The 20,578-nt window shown below is 40.7% G+C and overlaps 1 protein-coding gene across 1 annotated transcript in view; it reads right to left on the minus strand.

Annotated features, from left to right (window-relative positions):
* The window catches only part of GPR158 (G protein-coupled receptor 158), a 1,439,213-nt gene that overhangs the window by 843,203 nt on the left and 575,432 nt on the right, over positions 1 to 20,578 (minus strand). Inside the window, exon 3 of the mRNA XM_078664368.1 lies at positions 4,637 to 4,739. Coding sequence (XP_078520494.1) covers positions 4,637 to 4,739 — 103 coding nt within the window. The remainder of the gene's footprint in view (positions 1 to 4,636; positions 4,740 to 20,578) is intronic.

Genomic DNA, 20,578 nt, shown 5'->3' on the forward strand with positions numbered 1-20,578 from the left:
ATATCGGACACAGAATGGACGCTATACATTTCAAAGCTGTATGCACTAAATACTAGGATCAGTTTTAATTTGGTGTTACTCTCTGAATCCTCTCTAGAGAATATTTATGGTGCACTGTCTTGTAAGGAAATAGAGAGTTTTGTAAAAGGGGCAAGGTACTCTGGTGCAATGGGTCCAGATGATCTTCCAATAGCTGTCATTAAACAAGATAGGTCAGCATGGGCTAAGTTTATTTCCCGGTGTTTGCTCACTGCTACGCTTACACTGAATCATTCCATCCTCTTGAAGAGAAAGCATAGCGGTTCCATTATATAAAAAGGACCCCAAGACTTCTGCCAGTTTTAGGCAGATTTTGTTACAATATGCAACCGGAAAACTATTTGCCAAAAGCATACTCCTTCACCTTCAGGATTGAGCCTTGAGGTAATGCTCTAGTCCCCATAGAACAATCAGGTTTTCGTGCTCATACTGGCACTGTGGATAACATCTCTGTCCTACTAACCCTGATTGAAAAATATCTTATAGGTAGGGGAATGGCTTTGTATGTTGCCTTCATAGATTTCTCCATGGCTTTTGATCGGGTTTGCCAGGGGACTATGTGGAGGAAACTGGTCGCTATGGGGATCAAGGGGCTGATCATTGCTTTGCATTCCTCTACATGGACACAGGTGTTGCTGGGTGGTAATGATGGTCTATTAAGCAAAGTGGTAACCCACAATGGGTTGATGCAGTGGTGCCTTTTAGCCCCTCACCTTTTTTCCTTGAACATCAATGATCTTCCGAGTCAAGTTCGGCTCTGTAGAGGTGATCTACCAAAACTAGGCCCTATGGAATTTAGCAGTCTGTTTTATGCCGACGATGCCATCCTACTGGATTTAACTCCAATAGGTTTACAAAGGCGACTTCATGAGCTTGATCACTATTCTGATGATAACTTCCTAAAAATAAATATTCTAAAAAGTAAAATCATGGTTTTTAGGTTTTGGGGATGTAGGATCAGGAAAAATATGAATAGGTTTTTAGGTAAAAACTAACTTGAGGTTGTGATGCAATACCCATATCTGGGTAGAGTTTTCTTGAGTAAGTGCTGCAGCAATGACCACATTGTCCAGTGCATAACTAAAGTTATTTCTCAGGCCTTCGCACTTGGTAGGATGTATAAATGCTGTGGGCAAAGCCATTTTGCACATGTTCTATCCGTTTATAAAATCAAAATCCCACCATCGTTGAGTTATGCTTGTGAGTCTGTCGAGGCTCTGCAATAGGATTTTTTTTTTACATTGTAAATTCCTTTATCTTTTTGTAAATTTTTATGTTGGACTCATTGGAGTTCCAAATCATAAATAAACACATTGAATTGAAATGAATTGAAAATAAAAGGTGAGACTGATGTTAGAGTTACCACCTGTCTAAATGACTTTAGGATCCTCAACACACTGACGCTCAGTATATATTTTTGTATTTTGTATCATACAGACTGTTCACTATCGTGTTTATAGTCCTTAGGAAGTCCCCACGGTGATGTTGTTCAACCACTCTTGATTTGGGGGGGAGGGGCGAAACGTCGACATAAACTGAACAAGCGATTAGACATACTAATACCAGAATGAAAAACATATGTCTGCCTAGAGACAATTAGTGCATATGGATGCCCAAGCAAGGTTTTGTATATGTTATTTTTATCAAGTGTCTCCATTGTCTACTGTGCTCGTTTTTGTGTAGTGTATCAGGCACATATGTATGTAATTTCTCTATGTTGTGTCGCAGTCTTGTTTTTGAATATTGATATGTGTATCATCGTATACGATATATAGTTTTCTAATATATCATTCATACTTTTGCAGTTAACGTGTCAGTGTTATTTGTTTTGTCATTTATTTATTGTATTTCGGTGTATTATAGATTGATATTCCTAAATCATATGGACAAACCTAGTTGAAAAGCAATTGTTTCTTTCATGGTTGAACCTCTGTCTATATATTGTCACTTTCAGAAAGTAGGCATTTTCTTGCATAACCATTCTATGTGCCTCTGGAGTGACAGGGGCTGGAGATGTGCATTCACTGTAGACAGCCACTGCAGGGTTGAGGTGCGCTTGGCCCTTCCTGGATGACTCAGAGCTGAGCTAAATAGATCTTGGCTGCATTTGAAGTATTGGGAGGAGTTTCCCTTGGACCTGATTAGGACCTGTCTCCCTTGCACAATGCTGTCTCCACCCATTTTGGTCATACTGCACCAGTGAGGACAGAACTGGTTTGGACTGGGCTCAGAGACCTTGCACAAAGAACAAAGACAGAATGGGGTACAAGTAGTGGACCTTAAACCCCAGAACTTTAGATCACTTCTGGACTCAAGAGGAACCTTTGCCAAGGAGAAGAGCTGGAGAGCTGCAAGGAGAAGTACTGCCCCTTTGCTGTGTGCTGTGTGGGGTTGGCCTGTAGTTGCTGCTACTGCCAAGGAAAGGACAAAGACTGGAACTTTGCTGAGAAACTTGCTTGAACAAGAATCTCCAAGGGCTTGTGTGTGCTGGCATTCTGTTAGTCAGTCTTAGGGACACCAATACTCTACTGCTGAGAGTTACGCCTGCCAGGTGGTGCCTGTTCCAGTTTTGGACCTCTGGTGGTTGTTCCTGCTGTTGGGAGCTGGAAGAAACCTAATAGAAGCAAGAAACACAATCTCTGATGCATCAGCGATGCCGCGACCTGCACAGAGGCCAGGGGCACAGCACGTGAAGTGCACGATGCACCGTCTGGCCTGCACCGCAGCTCTAATGCCTTTCGACGCCTGCAGTTATTGCCATTCCCAACACCAGTGCTCGCACAGTCTCCGTCACTGCCTGCATCCTGCTTATCGCGGTGCCGATAACCGCCGAGGGTGACTCCACACACTCTCCAACTTTGCATCGCCTCACCAGAACCGACGTCTCGCCGCTGACGCAACTAACTTTCCCTGTCCTGGATTTGACAAGTTGCCTCTTCATGGACATGATGCCTCACCTCTCCCGTGGCAGCCAGGGAGCTGGCCTCAACACTGACGCCTCACCTCCATGATGCCATGCATCGTCATAGACTTTGTTTTCCATTTCCAAGTTACTGTTTGTTTGAGGATCCGTAAGACTCCATGCCCGACACCACTCACCTCATGTTCTATGCCATACTTTGGATTTATTGTTGTCACAAAGTCATAATAGCCCCAGGTGGAGCTATTTGTTTTCTACAAGCATTAGGTTGGAAACAACTATTTTTAAGTGCTATTTTACTACCTGTATGTTGAATTGTTTGGTGTTTTGGTCTTGTTAAGTTTAGATAATGAAACTTTATTTTTCTAAACTGGAGTGTTGTCTGTTTGTGGTGTTGTCACTGTGTTACTGTGTGCTTTGAGGACAAATACTTTAGACATTGCCTTTGGGATAAGTCTGTCTGCTCAGGCCAAGCTACCAAGGGGGTGAGCAGTAGTTATCTAGAGTGCCCGGGTCCCTACTTGGACAAAGCTACATACTTCTGCCAATTAGGGACCCCCAGTTCTAACAATGTTCCTTGCTTCAGTCTCCCTCCCCAATTCCAGATTTCCGGTTGTGCCGCACACCCTAAGCAAGGACATGCGGCTGCAACTGTGCCAGGTAATCACATTAGCGTACAGCACTGAGTATTATTTCGTGACACACTAAATAAATGACCAGCATCACAGAGCAAGATATAAACATAAAATAGATATAAACACATGCATGTATGTTTCAGAAGACCATTGTTAGAAATAATGTAAAAAGCCTAGCAATAACAATTTCACACTTGTTTTTTATGTTTTATTGTGTGAACATGCTGAAACAAGGATGGATGCCAAGCATCTCAGATTGGTGTATCTATAAATCAAATGTGTGAGTGTTTGTGTGTATAGATAGATAAGTGGATAGATAGATCGATAAATAGATAGACACACACAAATGGATCTGTAGATATACAATATAAATATACTAGCAGGCAAATGAAGAATCCTATTGGATTCTGCCCTTAAAAAGATGTCAGCATAGCGTCTTCCTGACACTTCTTACAGGGTATATTGGAAACAGGTCGATGTTGCTCACATACATTCTATTTAAAGGACCACCTCAAATAACTCAATAAACTAAAATGTCCAGTTCTGCCTTTGATATTTTCTTTTCATAGTTGTCCTGTGGGTGTTTGGTGATATATTATACATATTTTGTTATAGAATTATTGGAGCAGTAACAATGCATGGAATAGTTGGTATAATTACCTATGGCACACATACTCTTGGAAAGAAAGCCAACTAATATGTACTGTTCCTCTGCTTTCTATATTTATAGACAATGCCTACTCACATAACTCTCCAGAGCATTAAACTGCATAATTTTCTTGATAATCTTAACCTTGCAAATGCACTCTTTTTTTCAAATATGATTTTATTTGCATATAAATCAAACATGCTTAAACTAGGTATGTTTTACAGGAGTCCCAAGGTAATTACATGCAACACACCAAAGGACTGAACTTCTTAAGTGATTATATAATCCCAGAGTTAGTGGCCTTTGGGACTTTACTGCATAACCCTGACATGGATAAAAAGGATTCCTGCACTATTAATGATACTTTTTTTGACTCAAGAAAATTATACTTACTCTGGAAGCTGTTCACCGAAAACACACTTGGATGATAGAATCCAGCCTTGCAAACACATTTGTAGGCTCCAAGCACAAATCCAAGGCCCTTGATTGGTGTGCACTGTCAAGGAAAATAAGCATAGTAAATACATATAATGTAAATGCCCTTCTCGCATTCATATACATATATATATGTATGTGAAAAATAGTTATTTGCATAGATCTTTGCCACAATAAACAAGAAAGATGAGTTAATATTTTGCACAATTTTCATCGAGCACGTGCTAATAAAAGGAAGGGTAAAAAGTAATCAATATTCAGAAAGTTCATAAAGCGAAATATGACAATGGGCCTTTCGAGGGGGGAACATCCTTTACGACGCGGATGTTACCCCGCGCTACCATTACGATGCGTCTCTTACAACGCAAGTCGTAACCACGACTTGCCCTGGAGGGCGCTCAAGGACAAGGAATAGTTAATTTACTATTCCAACACCTTCCCTACTATCCACGGGGACTGGTGTTGGAATAGTAAATTAAACTATTCCTAAGTCCGCACCCTACAGCGCGTAAAACACGCGTTGTAACGGTACGCATGGTAATAGCCCACATCGTACCGTCATACATCCCTTTCGAGGGCATAGATGGAGATGTACTAATTTTGCACCGATGGTTTGCATGCTACTGCGCCATTTAACACTTATATATGAATTAAAATGCCCTAAGGTGTCATTGACAATGTCCTCCAATTACAAGATGTATTAAAAATGCATAGTAGTATTATTCAAGTTTTGATTATAAATTCATATTTAATTCAATTCAAAATCTTTATTTAACCTATATATAGGTCATAAAAGAAAACCACAGGAAAACAGTACAGACAGATATAAAATACAAATAGATAAAAAAACAACACCGAGATGCTGGTGTAAATCTATAATATGCGTGCTCTAATAAAGAGACACTTTGATCCAATATAGTGTTAATAAATGTATATTGATTCAATGGTGTGCCAAAGGTATATTTATATATGTGTACACAAGTATTGCTCTATTTCAGCAGAACAAGCAAATATACAAATCCATCTAAGTGGTAATTAACCTTCCGGGGAAGGTTCCAGTCGCAGAGTAACATCTAGGAAAAGCCATTCACAGATTAGTAACAGGTAAATTGGCTTCTAAGAGAAACACTCAGACTACTGGGTCCAAGTGCACTGAACGCTAATCTAAGAAAATCGAAAAACTAATTAAGAAAGCTGTCAAACTTAATGATAGTAATATCTGGCACATGAGTAAAACTGCTATTGCAAAAAATGGTGAGTGGAAAAAGGTGTGAATAGGTGCTATGGCTGGAAAGAAATCCTTTAGGTGGAGTCTAAATGAAGTCCTGGGTATGGTAGGATATGAAGGTAGCAACCATTGTGATCAGACCTCAGATTCTGCATTAATACTAATGGGTGATAAAAGTCCTATGATGAGACTAATGGTTGTCAAACTGAGTTCAGAAGAATTCATTATCAACTTGTCCCGTGTTATACGGTCCTGTCAGATTTAGTAAATCTGGTAGAGATATAAAACCACTTTTGAGGTTAAAGGAGTATGTTTGATCTTATGTCACATAATTCTCTTTACATTCGTCAATATTTTGAACTTGCTCATTTATTTAGAAGCATGTATTTTATTAGGTGGTTGCATTAAACAGAGAAGGGGAATTGTGTAGTGAGTGTATTATAAGATGTTTATATTATACATGTTGGACGTCATGCCACATTCTCCTTTATTCTGTATTGCATTGTTCTGTTTACTCTATCATACTATATATGCCTTCACTGAGAGTGTTTCAGCTCTAGAATCTATTATCTAGGGCCCATCTGGGGGAGAAGCCGAGTGAGAAGAGAAATGGCGGAGGTAATGGGCTGTCCAGTCAGTGCTGTGCTGCGCTCTCTTGACCTCAAGCTGCTCGGAAGAATAGAGGCTTACTTTTGCGTAGAAGTTGTGATTACACCCTCCCAATACTATAACTGAAAACACGTTTCCACCCATTTGCTTTTTATGCATTTTGTCTTCCTTTTTTGTTATAGTTAGATGATATATTAATTTTAATAAACTTTGTTTAAAATTCACATCGTTTATTTTTTTTACACTATACATTTTGACTTGATGTTTACACCCGGAGTACCTCCTAAAAGTAAATCCTTGATTCAATGCATACTACCTATGGTAAAAACTGATACTTTAAGGTAGTTTTTGGCTTGCCTCAAGGGTGCTCTTTTGGAAAGAATGTGGAAACGTATAGCATCAAAATATTTGACTTTTAAAAGGGGAAATGTACCTGGCGGATCTGTCAATCAATGTCCCAATCGCCCACAGTGGGAAATTCCATAAATCTGAGACATCAGATAGTGGGAAAAATGCTTTTTGAGGTTCTTGTGTACCCAGCTCTCCTGACCATCTTAAGTTTTTAATATAGTATTCCAATATTTTAGTTTGAGTCTGAAATGCAAATCAATTGCTGCACCAGACTGATTGGGTTGTAACTGTAACTGAGTTGACTTGCGCCCTCCACTAATGGCAATAAAGTGTTTCTGCCCTCTTGGGGACAGATTAGGGGATTTCGCCTGAAGGGGTAGAAAGACCTAGAGAAAGCAGGAATTTCAGTATGGCTGCATAGCAGAAGAAAAGAAGCCCTATCCTTAGGCCCTTTCTCTGCCCTGGAAGGGGCATGCAGTCTTATTGCTCCCCCATTTGTGCAGAAAGCCCACTATGCACTAAGGATTTATTTTATCGGGCGGAAGCAGACCCTTTGGCCAGGGACAGAGCTCCTCTATCCAACCTAGGGCAATGCAGTCTTTCTGCCTCACAGGGGAGCTACCACTTTTGTAACCCCAGGTGAGTATTGCATTGAAGTTTTTACACAGCGATCTTAATTAGCTTAGCAATTTACAATGGAAAGGACAAAACATCAGAAAAATATAGGTAATGGCAATGATTGCAATGGCGTAATAGTAGGAAAATGCTATCTCAAACATTCATCATAGCCAATAGGAGAAGTTCTACCAACAATGTGGGACCAAAATCATACCCTAAAATGTGGACACCTCAAAATTGACCTCCTTTGGTTCTCCCACAGTTTACTGGATACAAGACAATGCTAAGCTTTAATTTCATGAGGAAATGTGACCCCGTGTTAAGGCATCTCACAGAACATCAAATTAGCAGAGTAAAACAATAACTGAGTTCTAGATAGTTAAAGGGTTTTATAAAAAAAAAAAATAAGCAATACAGAGTCAAATGCCATGAAGGCTCTCAGATGAAAAGTTAAACAGAGTATAAATACACACTATGTCGAATCAGAAAATATTCTAAGCCTCAATGGGTAGCAGAATCATTAGAAAATTAGACAGCATCCCTAGTAGCATAGGAAAGCTCTTGAGCTCGTTTTGGCTCACACCTCAAAATCAAGGGGCTCTTATACATAATTCTTTCAGAGAAAATTTGTAATTCTGCAAACTCATCATGGTGTGAGCAAAATTATATTATCTTTAGCTAATCAAAATACAAGACTAAAACACATTATTACCTTACATCTAAGCACCATCACAATTCTTTGAAAATTGTATTCAACACCCTAAATGCTGTCATACAGGGATGTTCAAATAAATATGAAACGAGTAACCTCATCGCTGCTGCCGACGGTCAACGGCTGTCGTGTGCACTACCTCGGTAGTGCTGAGCACGTCCGTTGGCCGTCGTGGCCCCGCCCGCTCAATAGAACGTTCGGTGCAGTTAAGAGGTTAACTAGAAGAGTTTCTCCCAATAAATAAATCCAGTGAAGGAAAAAATGAGATAGATATTTGTTGCAATCTTACATCCGCAGCATAGAAAGTTCATCTTGAGCAAAACAATACATCAAAGAAAATAAACTAATATGACCTAAGTTTGACTGCATGCTGCGGAGCTTGTAGGGAAAGTATGTGCACAGGGGAGGAAACAGGAGAGAGTGACAGAGATGGCATCCATCTTGTCTGAAATGATATTTTACATGAGAAATGAGGCATAACTAAAACACATTAATAAACACACTTTTTCACATCATAGGAAATGTGTTTCAATTACAAATATGTTAATTCAGTCATGCATAATTATCATTTTTGATGCTCAAATATATAAAGCCAAAAGAGTTTCCACAATGCTATTTCCACCCTCATGAGGTCAATCTATCTGACGCAGACACTGACATTTTCACTGGGACACTATAATGTTTGGTAGCGGCTATTCCACTGCAGTGACTATTCTGTCAGTGGTGAGCTATTCTGCTGGTTGAATACTGAGGCTAGGACTGATGCCACAATACAGTGCTTAGCAGGGCCGGACTGGCTACTGGGCGGTTTGGCATGCTGCCGATCTGGGGGCTGATTTCGTTGATGGGGACCTGCGTGTGCTGAACGAAATTTGTTTTGCTTCATTTATTTCGAAGCACACGCAGGTCTCCATCAACAAAATTAGCCCCCACCGAAGTGACATCGGCTCCCAGCAGGCAGCATGTCAAAATGCGCGGTAGCCAGTACGGCCCTGGTGCTTAGGCTCCTTTATTATGTCCAAGGTGTTTATGAGAGGTAGTTTCAGGTTTAACAGGGCATACATGCCCCTTATTGGACTAACCAGCTGAATGGTTACAAGAATGTTCCACGAACCATTAACAAATCATTCACCTGGATCATATTTTTAGCATTTGTATGTCAGAACATTAGTAACCGCAGAGGAGAGAGGTCTAACTTGTAGCCGTTGATGTTTGGCTGAAGAGATATCTGATCGTTGCAAAAATTGATTTCTTAGATGCAGCCGATGTTATGACTTTCAAATGTTTGACATCTTTTTGAATCTGGTGTAATCCCTTTATTCAATTGAAGTATATCCATTTAGACTACCTATGTAAAGTATTTACAAAATATTTAGTTATTGGATTTGCTAAGAGCCAGCACGTTGTCTTCAAGCCATTTTGTAGCATTTAGAACGTGGTAAATACTGATCAACAACATCCCTTTTTTTATGAGGAAAAGGTGGAAAACTGAAGAGCCATTAAAACAAAAGTGACAGTTCTGAAAATCATTATCGTGGTCAGTACAGCCTGATACCTTGAACAGATGTGTCTCCAATTCTTTTGTGATTGCTGGTAAACTGGGTAATTTCAGACCAGAAAACAACAAACATCATATCACAACTTGAGGTTACTATCCCAACCTCTCCAAATTGGGGGCCTGACTTTACAATTGTTTGCTACTCATGATAGGGCTGTCCTATCTCTTTATGTGTGGATGAAGAGTTTGCCCTCATAAAGATACTACTCGTAAATCCCTTTGTGAATAGCAATCGTAAACTTACACAAAAGTGTAAGTTTACCTACGTGACTCAGGCCCATAGTATCTACATCTGCTCCAGTTTTGCAAGAAATGCACTTACTCTAATACAGTCTCCTAAAAGTACATACATTTCTAGATAATTATTACTGGGAAGCTCATTGCCCCTTCTTTATTTTAACATATTGCCACTAATACACTTGTCTGGTTATCTGATAGATATGCCCACTGTTTGCAATTCACTTGCTCCTATTTACTTATTTCTGAAGGCAGATGAGGAGTGGGGTGTGATAGAGCCATGAGCAGTAAATCAAGAAATGTTCATCTGGCACTAAAAATAAAGTACAAATTAAGCAGACTGAGAATTCCATTAACTTAGAATCCTGGGACTGTTTGTTTGCATTAGCCCATGGAAGAAAGCGGCTGCTAATGTTCCTCCCAAACCCTGCCACTGGATATGTGGAACTGATCACTTCGGCAGGCTCATTAAGCACTTCAGACAATTCAGCAAGCTCATAACACAATCCAATTACTTCCACAACAAGTCCTTGCGAGATTACTACAGCAAATGGAGAACATTAAAACAAGTGAATTAAAGTGGCCTTCGGGCAAATCGTGGGGTGCGCTTCACCCACACATTCAAATATTATTCTAAGAAACACAGAGTCATGAATAAAAAATAACAGAGTATATTCTCTGGGGGGACTGGGATGCAGCATGTTGTCTCTATTATTCAGCAGCTGTCAGGAGCTAGCTCACAATGCATAATGGCCTGGGCCCTTTTTTGGCACATAACAACAGTTTTCACATTGTGTGTTTGTCTTTGCTCGGTCCTGTAACATACATGCAGCTAAAGAAGGATCTGTGGCACTTAAAAAAAATGTACATCGAGTTGAAAATGTAGCATGCGCTGGTGGCTCAAAAAAAGAATTCGGAATTAACTGATGCACAGCAAGATGATGGGTATGAGAGCCTACTGACTCAGGAAAACGTCAAGATTGCTTCTCGTCTGCCAGAGGAAGACCGTATTATTGGATCTTATTACAGAACTAGCCCCAGAGGCACGACACCCGTACTTTGCTAATGCACACAGAAAAACAGACGGCTGGAAATTTGACGTGAAAAGACTGTCGAGATAAAAGTTTAGCTGTTTCAATAATTAGCATGCATTTTACCAACAGCCCTGAAATAAGCTGGCGCCCGATGCAGCCCTATGTCAGATTGCATGTGGTGCAGATTTAAAAAATGGTATACAATGCATTACTTGCTCTACATTTTACTTTACTTTCCTTGTTTTATCTTGATGATTGAAGTATAATGTCAGATTGCATGATTGCGTGCCAGATTGCATGTGAGGCAGAGTTAAAAATGGTATATGATACATAACTTGCTCTATATTTTACAATACTTTCCTTGGTTTAATGTCGGTGCTCAATATTCTAAGGGTATTAATGGTTATAAAATCCACTGAAAGCATTTTTTTTTTAAATAAGTCGAATTTCTTCAAGGTATAGTAAATGTACAAAAAAAGAGTAATACCACGAGAGATATTGAGAGCAGGAATGTCAGTAAAATATTAAATTAGACCCACAAGGTAGGATGAATAACATTTAAGAGTAGAAGATGTGTGACATTAAAAATGACATGTTCATCCAGTGACTAGGACCAAAACACCAATTTCACTGGTCAGGCTGCAAATGGCATAAAGAAAATGTCAAAGTAAAAATTCTACACTTTAACCTATAATTTTTGACATGTGCCAGCCGGTATTCAAAGACCTATTTTTATATTTAATAAAAATCCAATATAATAGTAAAGTCAGTATTTTATTAAATATACTGTAAATGCAACTATTAGAATGTTAGCCTTTACCTGACTGACCTTTCAGAATGTTAATTGGCTTTTGCCTAAGTCAATTCCACACCTGTACTCGGCTTGAATGAGGTGTGATTGAGGTGTGACATCCACCCAAGGAGCTACACATAGGTCAGTATGATTGACAGGTGGACCTCAATGGGCAGGGATGACTCATCTGAGCTCAGTAGAATACTTAGGCTGGGGACTGTGGACATCCTGTTGGCACAATATTATCAATCCTGCCTGACAGGTCTGTTTGGAGCACATGTAAAACTTTGGCACACTTGAAAGAAAGTAAACAGGATGCCAGAACAATTCTTGTGGATCCCCTCTGTGCTGCAAAACCCTGTTTTTTCCTTCCAGTCTCATGGTTTGTTGTGGGTACAGGGCTTGTTCAAATTATATTTTAGTGTAAGGTGTGGGAGCACAGTGGTGATTTTCCTAAAACATCCTCAGACACACACAAATCCTTCAGAGTCCAAGCTTAGTGTAGCTGAAGATGTTTGCCATCTTGAAAATGCCCTGCATTTATTACCTTTCTGCAGTAAAGCAACAATCACTGGTATAGCCGATAGGTCTCACCTATGGAAGAGCTATTGGCTTTGTCAAAGTTTTTCAGCCACATTGTACAGCAGTGCGGCTACGGTACAGCATGGCTGAAAGTACAGTACACCTCAATGATGCTGTCAGCGCTGCCCAAATCATCGCATTTTTTTCTTTACATTGAGCCATGTAACCCAGCAGCCACATTGCTGTACAACATTTCTAAACAGAACATTGACGAAGCAAATAGCTTTCATGTAGGCAAGACCAACAGGCCTGCCAGATAATTTTTTCAAATCAGTCGATCAATCAATCAGTGCATTTGTAGAGCGCACTACTTACCCGAGAGGGTCTCAAGGTACTGGGGGAGGGGGCGGGGGGCTGCTACTGCTCGAACAGACAGTTTTTGAGGAGTCTCCTGAAGGCCAGAAGGTCCTGGGTCTGTCATAGGCGGATGGGGAGGGTGTTCCAGGCTTTTGCGGTGAGGTGGGAGAATGATCTGCTACTGGCGGTTGCTCGTCAGATGCGGAGGATGGTGGCAAGGGCGAGGTCAGCGGAGCAAAGCTGGCGGTTCGGGTGTAGAAGGTTAGTCGTTCATTGAGGTTATGCTGGTCCGGTGTTGTGGAGAGCTTTGTGATCGTGGATGAGGAGCTTGAAGGTGATCCTTTTGTTGACTGGGAGCCAGTGCAGGTTTTTCAGGTGGCCTGTGATGTGGCTGCGGCAGGGGATGTCGAGGACGAGGCGTGCAGAGGCATTCTGTAGGCGTTGAAGTAGTTTCTGGAGTTTGGCTGAGGTTCCTGTGTAGAGAGCATTGCTGTAGTCCAGTCTGCTGCTGACGAGGGCCTGGGTGACCGTCCTTCTGGTTCCGGTGGGGATCAGTGGGATTTTTAAAGTGCTTAAGGTATTGAACACTTGTTTAGTGACAGTCAACAGAAGATTTCTTTTTTGATGTTGTGTTAGCTGGAAAACTGGAAACTGAGCATGCAATTGAGAATTAAAATCTATATTTAAAAGCAAAAGAAGGACAGTCTGCATGCTTCAAATTTTGCCTGAATATATTTGGAAAGATTTCTAAAATGCCACTCCACTTGTAGTCAAGTCAAGTTCAAGTCTTCATTCAGCAGAAGCCATAAAAGTCATAAACCAAAATATGTAAAATAACAGATTTTATGATTAGAAATACAGTACAAAAGTTAAGAAAATCATTGCAGTTACATGCCCACAATTTCGTTAGGAAACAGCGCAACATCATGATAACATTATAAATACAGTCATATACACATCTCTTTGTACCGTTTCATTATTACAAGTGCCCTTCTGATAAAAGTTAGCACTGCACAACAGTTCTCTATTGTGCAAAGTTTTCTGCAAAAACACTAATCTTTCTGGTGCTGTCTCAATTTTGAACTGTGCAAGACAGGAACCAAGAAAGAAGAACAGAACAATATAAAGTGATGTGCTTTGTTTAGAAACATTATTGCATCGACATGGCTGTAAATCATGACACCACTCACTCCGCAAAGGAAAGGCAACCTTAAAATGTACTTTACTTAATCTAAAAATGTGAGATAATGGTAGATAGGGTTTAAATCCAGAATAGGTATGGTTCTAAGCTCCTTGTGGTTGAAACCAGTATCTCTCCACTATCTCCAAGTCCGGGAGACAACATTTACAACGCAGCTTTTACTACGCAGTGCCATTACGACGCAACTTTTACAACGCAAACCATTACAACGCATTGCGCTGGGGGGCGCTCTAGGATAGGGAATAGGTTTAATTTACTATCCAACACCTTCCCTACTATCCACGGGGACTGGAGTTGGAATAGTAAATTAAACTATTCACTATCCAGCGCCCCAAAGCACTATGCGTTGTAATGGTATGCGTTGTAAAAGTTGCGTCGTAATGGCATGCGTTGTGAAAGTATGCGTTGTGATGTCATACATCCCCAAGGCCTGTACCCTCACCAACCTCCGCTCTATACAATGGTTAAGATAGCAATGTTTTACTGCCTCTTTGCAATTAAAAGTAGTAGCTGAAGGGATGATTAACAAATCTATCAGACCTAGTGACTCAAACGTTTTCTTCGGGTATGAGAGGCAAGGAATATGGGCTAACCCATACACAGACAATCAGAAATGCAAGTTCTAACCAAATCTGCCTCCGGGTTTGCCCCGCTCTTAATCCACCACATGAGCGGGGCAAACCCCACCAGATCCTCCAGATAAGACAGACCTAGTTCTTCATGACATGTAAAAGTGGCCGTGCCCTTAGGGAATGCCGGAAGCTGGCTTATAAAACAATATTCTACACATTGGAGGATTCCTGTGTTTATATAGCCCCAAAGGTTCGAACCATATAACCCTGTTGATATACATTTACTTTTATATAGATTTGTCACCTCCTTAATGGGCTTTTGTCTTAATCTATGTGTAAATCTAAAGATTGCCTCAATATTCTTGCTAAGTTGATGCGATCTTGCAGTTAAAAGAGAATTCCAACTAAAATAAGAGCTAAAAAGGATCCCCAGATAGTTAAAATCTTCTCTATGTGTGTTCCCTCATAAAAAAAAAATTTGACCTTGTATTTGGTCACCCACAGGTCATGATATATCATTTAGAATAGTTTACTTTTCAATCCAGATCTTCCATTTAGGATGAGAAGGAATACAATAGGGACTGTAGGCTATTTGCTGTGCATGCAATCAGCACAGCATCATCCACATAAAAGTAGATTGATATAGATTGCCTTCCCATTCAAGAAATATCCTTTCCTATATCGACTAGATTTTTGGTGAGCCCATTTATATAAAGTAGGAAAAGGAAAGGGGATAAAATACTGACTAACACCCTGTAATTTGGGGTGTATTTTCACCATGGAGACCAAAACGAACTTTGACTGTTTAGTCCCAATGCATGCACTTAAAAAGGGTAAGGAGTTACATTTCAACCCCAATTTTTTCAATATTAACCCATAACGGTGATTGTTTTGATAGGTCAAAGAAAGCCAAATGTAAAGCATCCTTTGTGGTCACAACATATGTCCCTCCTTTCAAATAGAAATTCAAACTTTGGTCCAGGATGCCAATTTCTGGACTGAAGCCAAATTGTATGTTGGTGAGGATCTTGTTTTATTCAGCCCAGGGTTCCAAGTGTGACAAACACACTTGCCCAAGGATTTTAATGCAAGAGTTTAGCAGGGAAATTGGTCTGTAACATGATTGTAGTGGCCTAGCCCCTTTTTTACAAATTGGGATAACAGCTGCTGTCCTCCAAGAGTCAGGGATGAGACCCATCATGGCACTACTAAAAACATTTAACAGGGGAGCCCATAAATTGATATTAGATTTACAATATCAGCAGAAACACCATTCCAGCCTGGTGATTTTCCAAGGGCTCATTTTGGAATTTCTGTAGCTACTTCACTAGTTTCTATTGAAGGAGGTAGTTTGTTTTGTTCAAACCATGCAGCCATTTACCAAAATGGGGATTTTAATGACCTATCTCCTGAGTGAAAGATGTTTGAAAAATTAGTCATTATCAGATCTGCCGGGATCATAGATTCGACCTTTAGGGCATCTTGATCTGAGAAAAAAGGGTGATTGACTATTTCCCAAAACATATTATCTCTTGTTCTAGCTGCCCCTGAAAAGTCTTTCCATGATTTTGTCCAGATCTAATTTTTCCTCTCCTCTATAGAACTTTTATATAACCTTCTTGCAGCTCTGACATCCTCTAATAAATGTCTATTATATTATTATAAGGCCTATTTGAGGTTATACTGTCAGAAACAGACCTACAAATATTTTAAAAGTCCACTTGTATGGTGGGACCATCTACTTCCTCTGACAGACAAATTAAAAAGAATGTTATATTCTTATCAAACAATCATTCTATTAACGGCTGCTGGTCAAGGGAGTAGCCATTAAATTAAAATACCCCCTACTTCAAACCTAGCTCTTATTGCACAAAGCAAGTTATCACGACCCTCCCCAGAAGAGCTCTCTTGCCTCTTCCATCCAAGCATCTATCCCTTTATCCTTCCACTCACCTGCTGCTATCCACAATTTCACCTTTAAAATCTGTCAACAATTCCTTCTTTCAACGATCATTCAGTCTTTTACCATTCTGTCTGTCAGCCCATCCATATCCAAAACTATCCATCCTTTCACTCATCCATCTCTCAATCCGCCCTTTCACTTATCTATCATCTATCATCTATTCAGTCATTCATCCATCCATTCATTAACTCCATCTATCCTTTCACTCCATCTATCCATCTTCTTTCACTCATCAATCCATGCTTTCACTTAGCCATCCATCCCTCCTTTCACTCCTCCTTCCAACCACCCACTCATCCCTCCATCTATTTACCCGTTGACTCATTGATCCATCCACACACTCATCCATCAATGATTTCACTCACCTGTCCATCTATTCACCCTTCCTTTGACTCATCCATCCATTCTTTTACTCAACCATCCATTCTCCCTTTTATCCATCCAACCTCTCTTTCACTCACTCATTCTGAAACTGGTCCATCCCTCCATCCACCCTTTCACTCACCCAACCATACATTAACCCTCCCTTTCACTCATCAATCCATTTTTCCACTCATCCATCCTTTCTCCATCCATATTTTCACTCATCCATCCACCCTTTCACTCTAGCCATCTGCCCATCCTCCCTCTCACCCACCCATCAATTCATCCACCTTCCCATTTACTCAGGCATCCATCCTTTCACTCACTCATCCATTAATCTTTTCTATCATCCATCCACCTTTACTCCTCTATCCATCCACCAACCCTCCCTTTCACTCATTCATCTATCCTCCCTTTCACTCATCCATCCATTATTTTACTGATCCTTCCTTACATCCATCTTTTCACTCATTCATCAGCATCCTTTAACTCACCCATCCATCCATCCAGTCACTCACTGTTGTCTACCCAGGTGCAGTCAGAAGAGGCCCAGCAAGAGCTCCACCACACAGTAGCTCCTAAAGTTGGAGGTTCACAATGCCCCAGCATCCATTTTTTCACTCATCCATCTATCCTTTTGCTCATCCATCCACCCTCCCTATCATTCATCCATCCATGTTGTCACATATCGATTCATCCACCCTTTCATCCAACCATCCTTTCACCCATCCATCCAGTCTATCTCTCATCCATCCTTTTACTCACTCATCCATCCATCCCTCTACCCATCCACCCTTTCACTCACACACCTATCCATCCATCTCTCCTTTCACTCAATCAACCATCCACCCTTTCGTGGTATTTATAAGCCTTTGCCTGCTGAGTTGCAGACAGGTGAGGCCCAATAAAGACTCCACCCCGCTGTAGCTGTTAAAGCGGGGGGGGGGAAGGGGGTGGTACTATGCTCTGTTGCTGGTTCAACCTTAACCCATTACTTCTTAGGCCCTTATTCTTTGAATAATCCATTTTAGAACATTTGTTCCTTGTGGTCTTTTTAATCTGTTGATTCTATGATATAATAAGAGGATTGTGATCTCTAACACACTTAGTCCCAACTTTAAAATCAAGGAGAAAATGTGAAAGTTCAGCGGTTATTATAATAGAATCAATTGTGCATTCTCTGCTTCCCGTAAAAATGGAGGCACTACTTTTCTCATTATACACCAAATCATCACTGGTAAAAATAAGATCACACTTCAATATAAGAGTCTTCAATGTCTCCCCGTACATTGAATGCTTAAAATGTGTAGTATTCAAATGTTTTGGCTCAAGAAACCGCAGACCTGCTTGCCACTAAGATGACACAAATAAATTACCTGCTTGTGATGGGAGAGCTGGCTGGAAAAAAAGCATAATAGCCAACAAAATGAAGTCCCTCTAACATCCAATTTTCTTGCCAACACGATGTGCTCACGAACCCAGTTCAATCTGTGTTGTAATCATCAAGCATGTCCCTGCTATATTCCAGGAAATGAGGCTCATACCCTTTGATGCAACCAGTAGTCTGGGACTATGAATGATCCCATGGAGTTCACTGTTTGGTGGATCCTTTGTGCCTGTGACTCTGATTCAGACCTACCCTGTAGGGTCAGTTAGTCAATCATATTCAGGCCATTCATCAACTCCAAATGGTTTCTCATGGGGACATTGTACTGCTGATGCATATGAAAATAGGACCCTGAAGCTTGGTCACGAAAAGTGCAGCTATTTGCTTTAAGAAGCACAGGTTTGTAAAATAAACCAAGAGGGTGGGCCTGAATACTCTCTTGATTTTTAGACAAATAATGTAAACGTTGTAGGAGATCATTAAGAAGCTCTAGGGCTTTAAAGCTGATCACTACACAGTCTCCTTTTGAGTTGTTACTGGATAGGTCAATCCATCCGACTCTCCGTGGAAGCAAATCTTCAAAATTCCCAACTTTATCCAATGATCATACTTACGTTTTAGGGACTCAGTGTCTTCAACCAACCCATTTAGAAAAGGTTGAACATTTTCCAATACAAGTAGCAGCCACTCATATTACGAAGTGGTGGGGCAGGCAGAGGTAAACACAAAAAACAAACAAACAAGTATATAAAGAAAAAGAAAACGTACCTGCTCCAACAGTCGCTGCCTTACTCCCAATCCTCGCTTCCCTGTCAGCAGCCTGCTGCACACTGCGCAGCCTCCCAGCTTACAATTCCAGTGCTCCTCACATGCTGGGAGTGCTATTCCCAGCATGGGAGCAGCACTGGGATTGGTCTGAGTGCCTCTGTTCAGTGCTCAGACATAGACGTGGAGCCTGTGTTGGTTTCTCCACCCAGCTGTACAATGCAACTAGTTAGAGAAAGGCTAACTGTGCATGATGTTTTAGCTGGCCCCAGAGTTCCGGCCAAACCATCAAGAGCACTTGGCAGTGCCCACCACTCCTCCATCCTCCCTGGTGCTGAAGCGTCAGGATGGGAGGCCGCGCCCCTCCCTGCCTGCAGGGCTAAAAAAAAAAAAGGATCATAAAAATGTTTTATTATCATTTTATTTTGTCCTTTGCCACTGCTGGCATTCAGCAGGGGGGCGACCCTCCACCGCCATAACGGAGGAGCCGCCCCTGTCCAATACAATCAAGCAGGGAGTGCAGTACGGGGGCAGCTACAAGGTCTCTGTGCTATCACAGTAGGTTTTACTTCACTTTGCTGGTCCATGTTTATCTGGGAACGCCCACTGACCATTTCCCCTAGGTGGGCGCAATCGATTAGCCGTGCCCAGTGTTTGTCAAGATAGGTGGCCATTTCCTGGGGGGCCATCGCAAATCACTCCCTCTCTTCCTGAATTAAGTGATGTCATGGATTTATTATTTACTAATTCAGGTCCACCAGCTAGAGGCATTTTAGTCTGGTTTGGGAGGGATGGGTGCCTATATGTTAATGCCAACTCATGCTCAATTAATGTTGTTATCTTGGACTCAGTTTTATTGCAAATTAATAAGGATTCTGTTTTGGTTATAAACGGATTCAGAATCTCTGTAACAAGATTGTTAGTATCATTTTAGAATCATTTGTAGCATTTGTTATATGCACCTCTGAATGATGAAACGTAGCATGTGCACAATTTGGTTTTGGATTGAAGTCCATATACTACATGCAAATATCTGCATCAAGCAGGCTCTACAGAAGTTTGTACCAGGTTATTAACCAGCAGAGCTATCATTTTCTCTTATCCTTTTATCTGTGCACCTATTTGTAAACGAGATGTCCAAGACAAAGTAAATGCTTCCATTAATATTGGGCAATACCAGGAGATGCAAGAGAAGCTTCGAGTTGGTTAGCAGCTCACGTGTGTGTTCCTCAACTGCTTCGACGCAAGCTGCAGAAGTGACATGGTCGGCGGGCTTCCAGACCTTTGTGACGCATCTCTACTGTAGGATTGGCATGGACTGCAACCATCTAAAGGGCAAAAGAGGGCCCCTGGCAAGTAAAATACAGTGGGCGGGACCAGGGGAATGAGAACTCAAACACCAAACAAACCTGCCTACTTTTATATTTCATAGCACTGTACTTCCATAAATTTTATATACATTAATATTATATGAAACACAAATCTTGAGCCACCAAAAATAATAACCCCGTCTATTAAGTAAATATATCCTAAAGACAATTATTTTGAGTTAAATTTCTTTAAATCTTCTGTATACATTCTCATGTCAAATGTCAAAAATACCTTTGCACAAAGATACATCAACCAAATT

This window comes from Lissotriton helveticus, chromosome 10 (assembly GCF_964261635.1).
Source record: "Lissotriton helveticus chromosome 10, aLisHel1.1, whole genome shotgun sequence".
Taxonomy (NCBI): domain Eukaryota; kingdom Metazoa; phylum Chordata; class Amphibia; order Caudata; family Salamandridae; genus Lissotriton; species Lissotriton helveticus.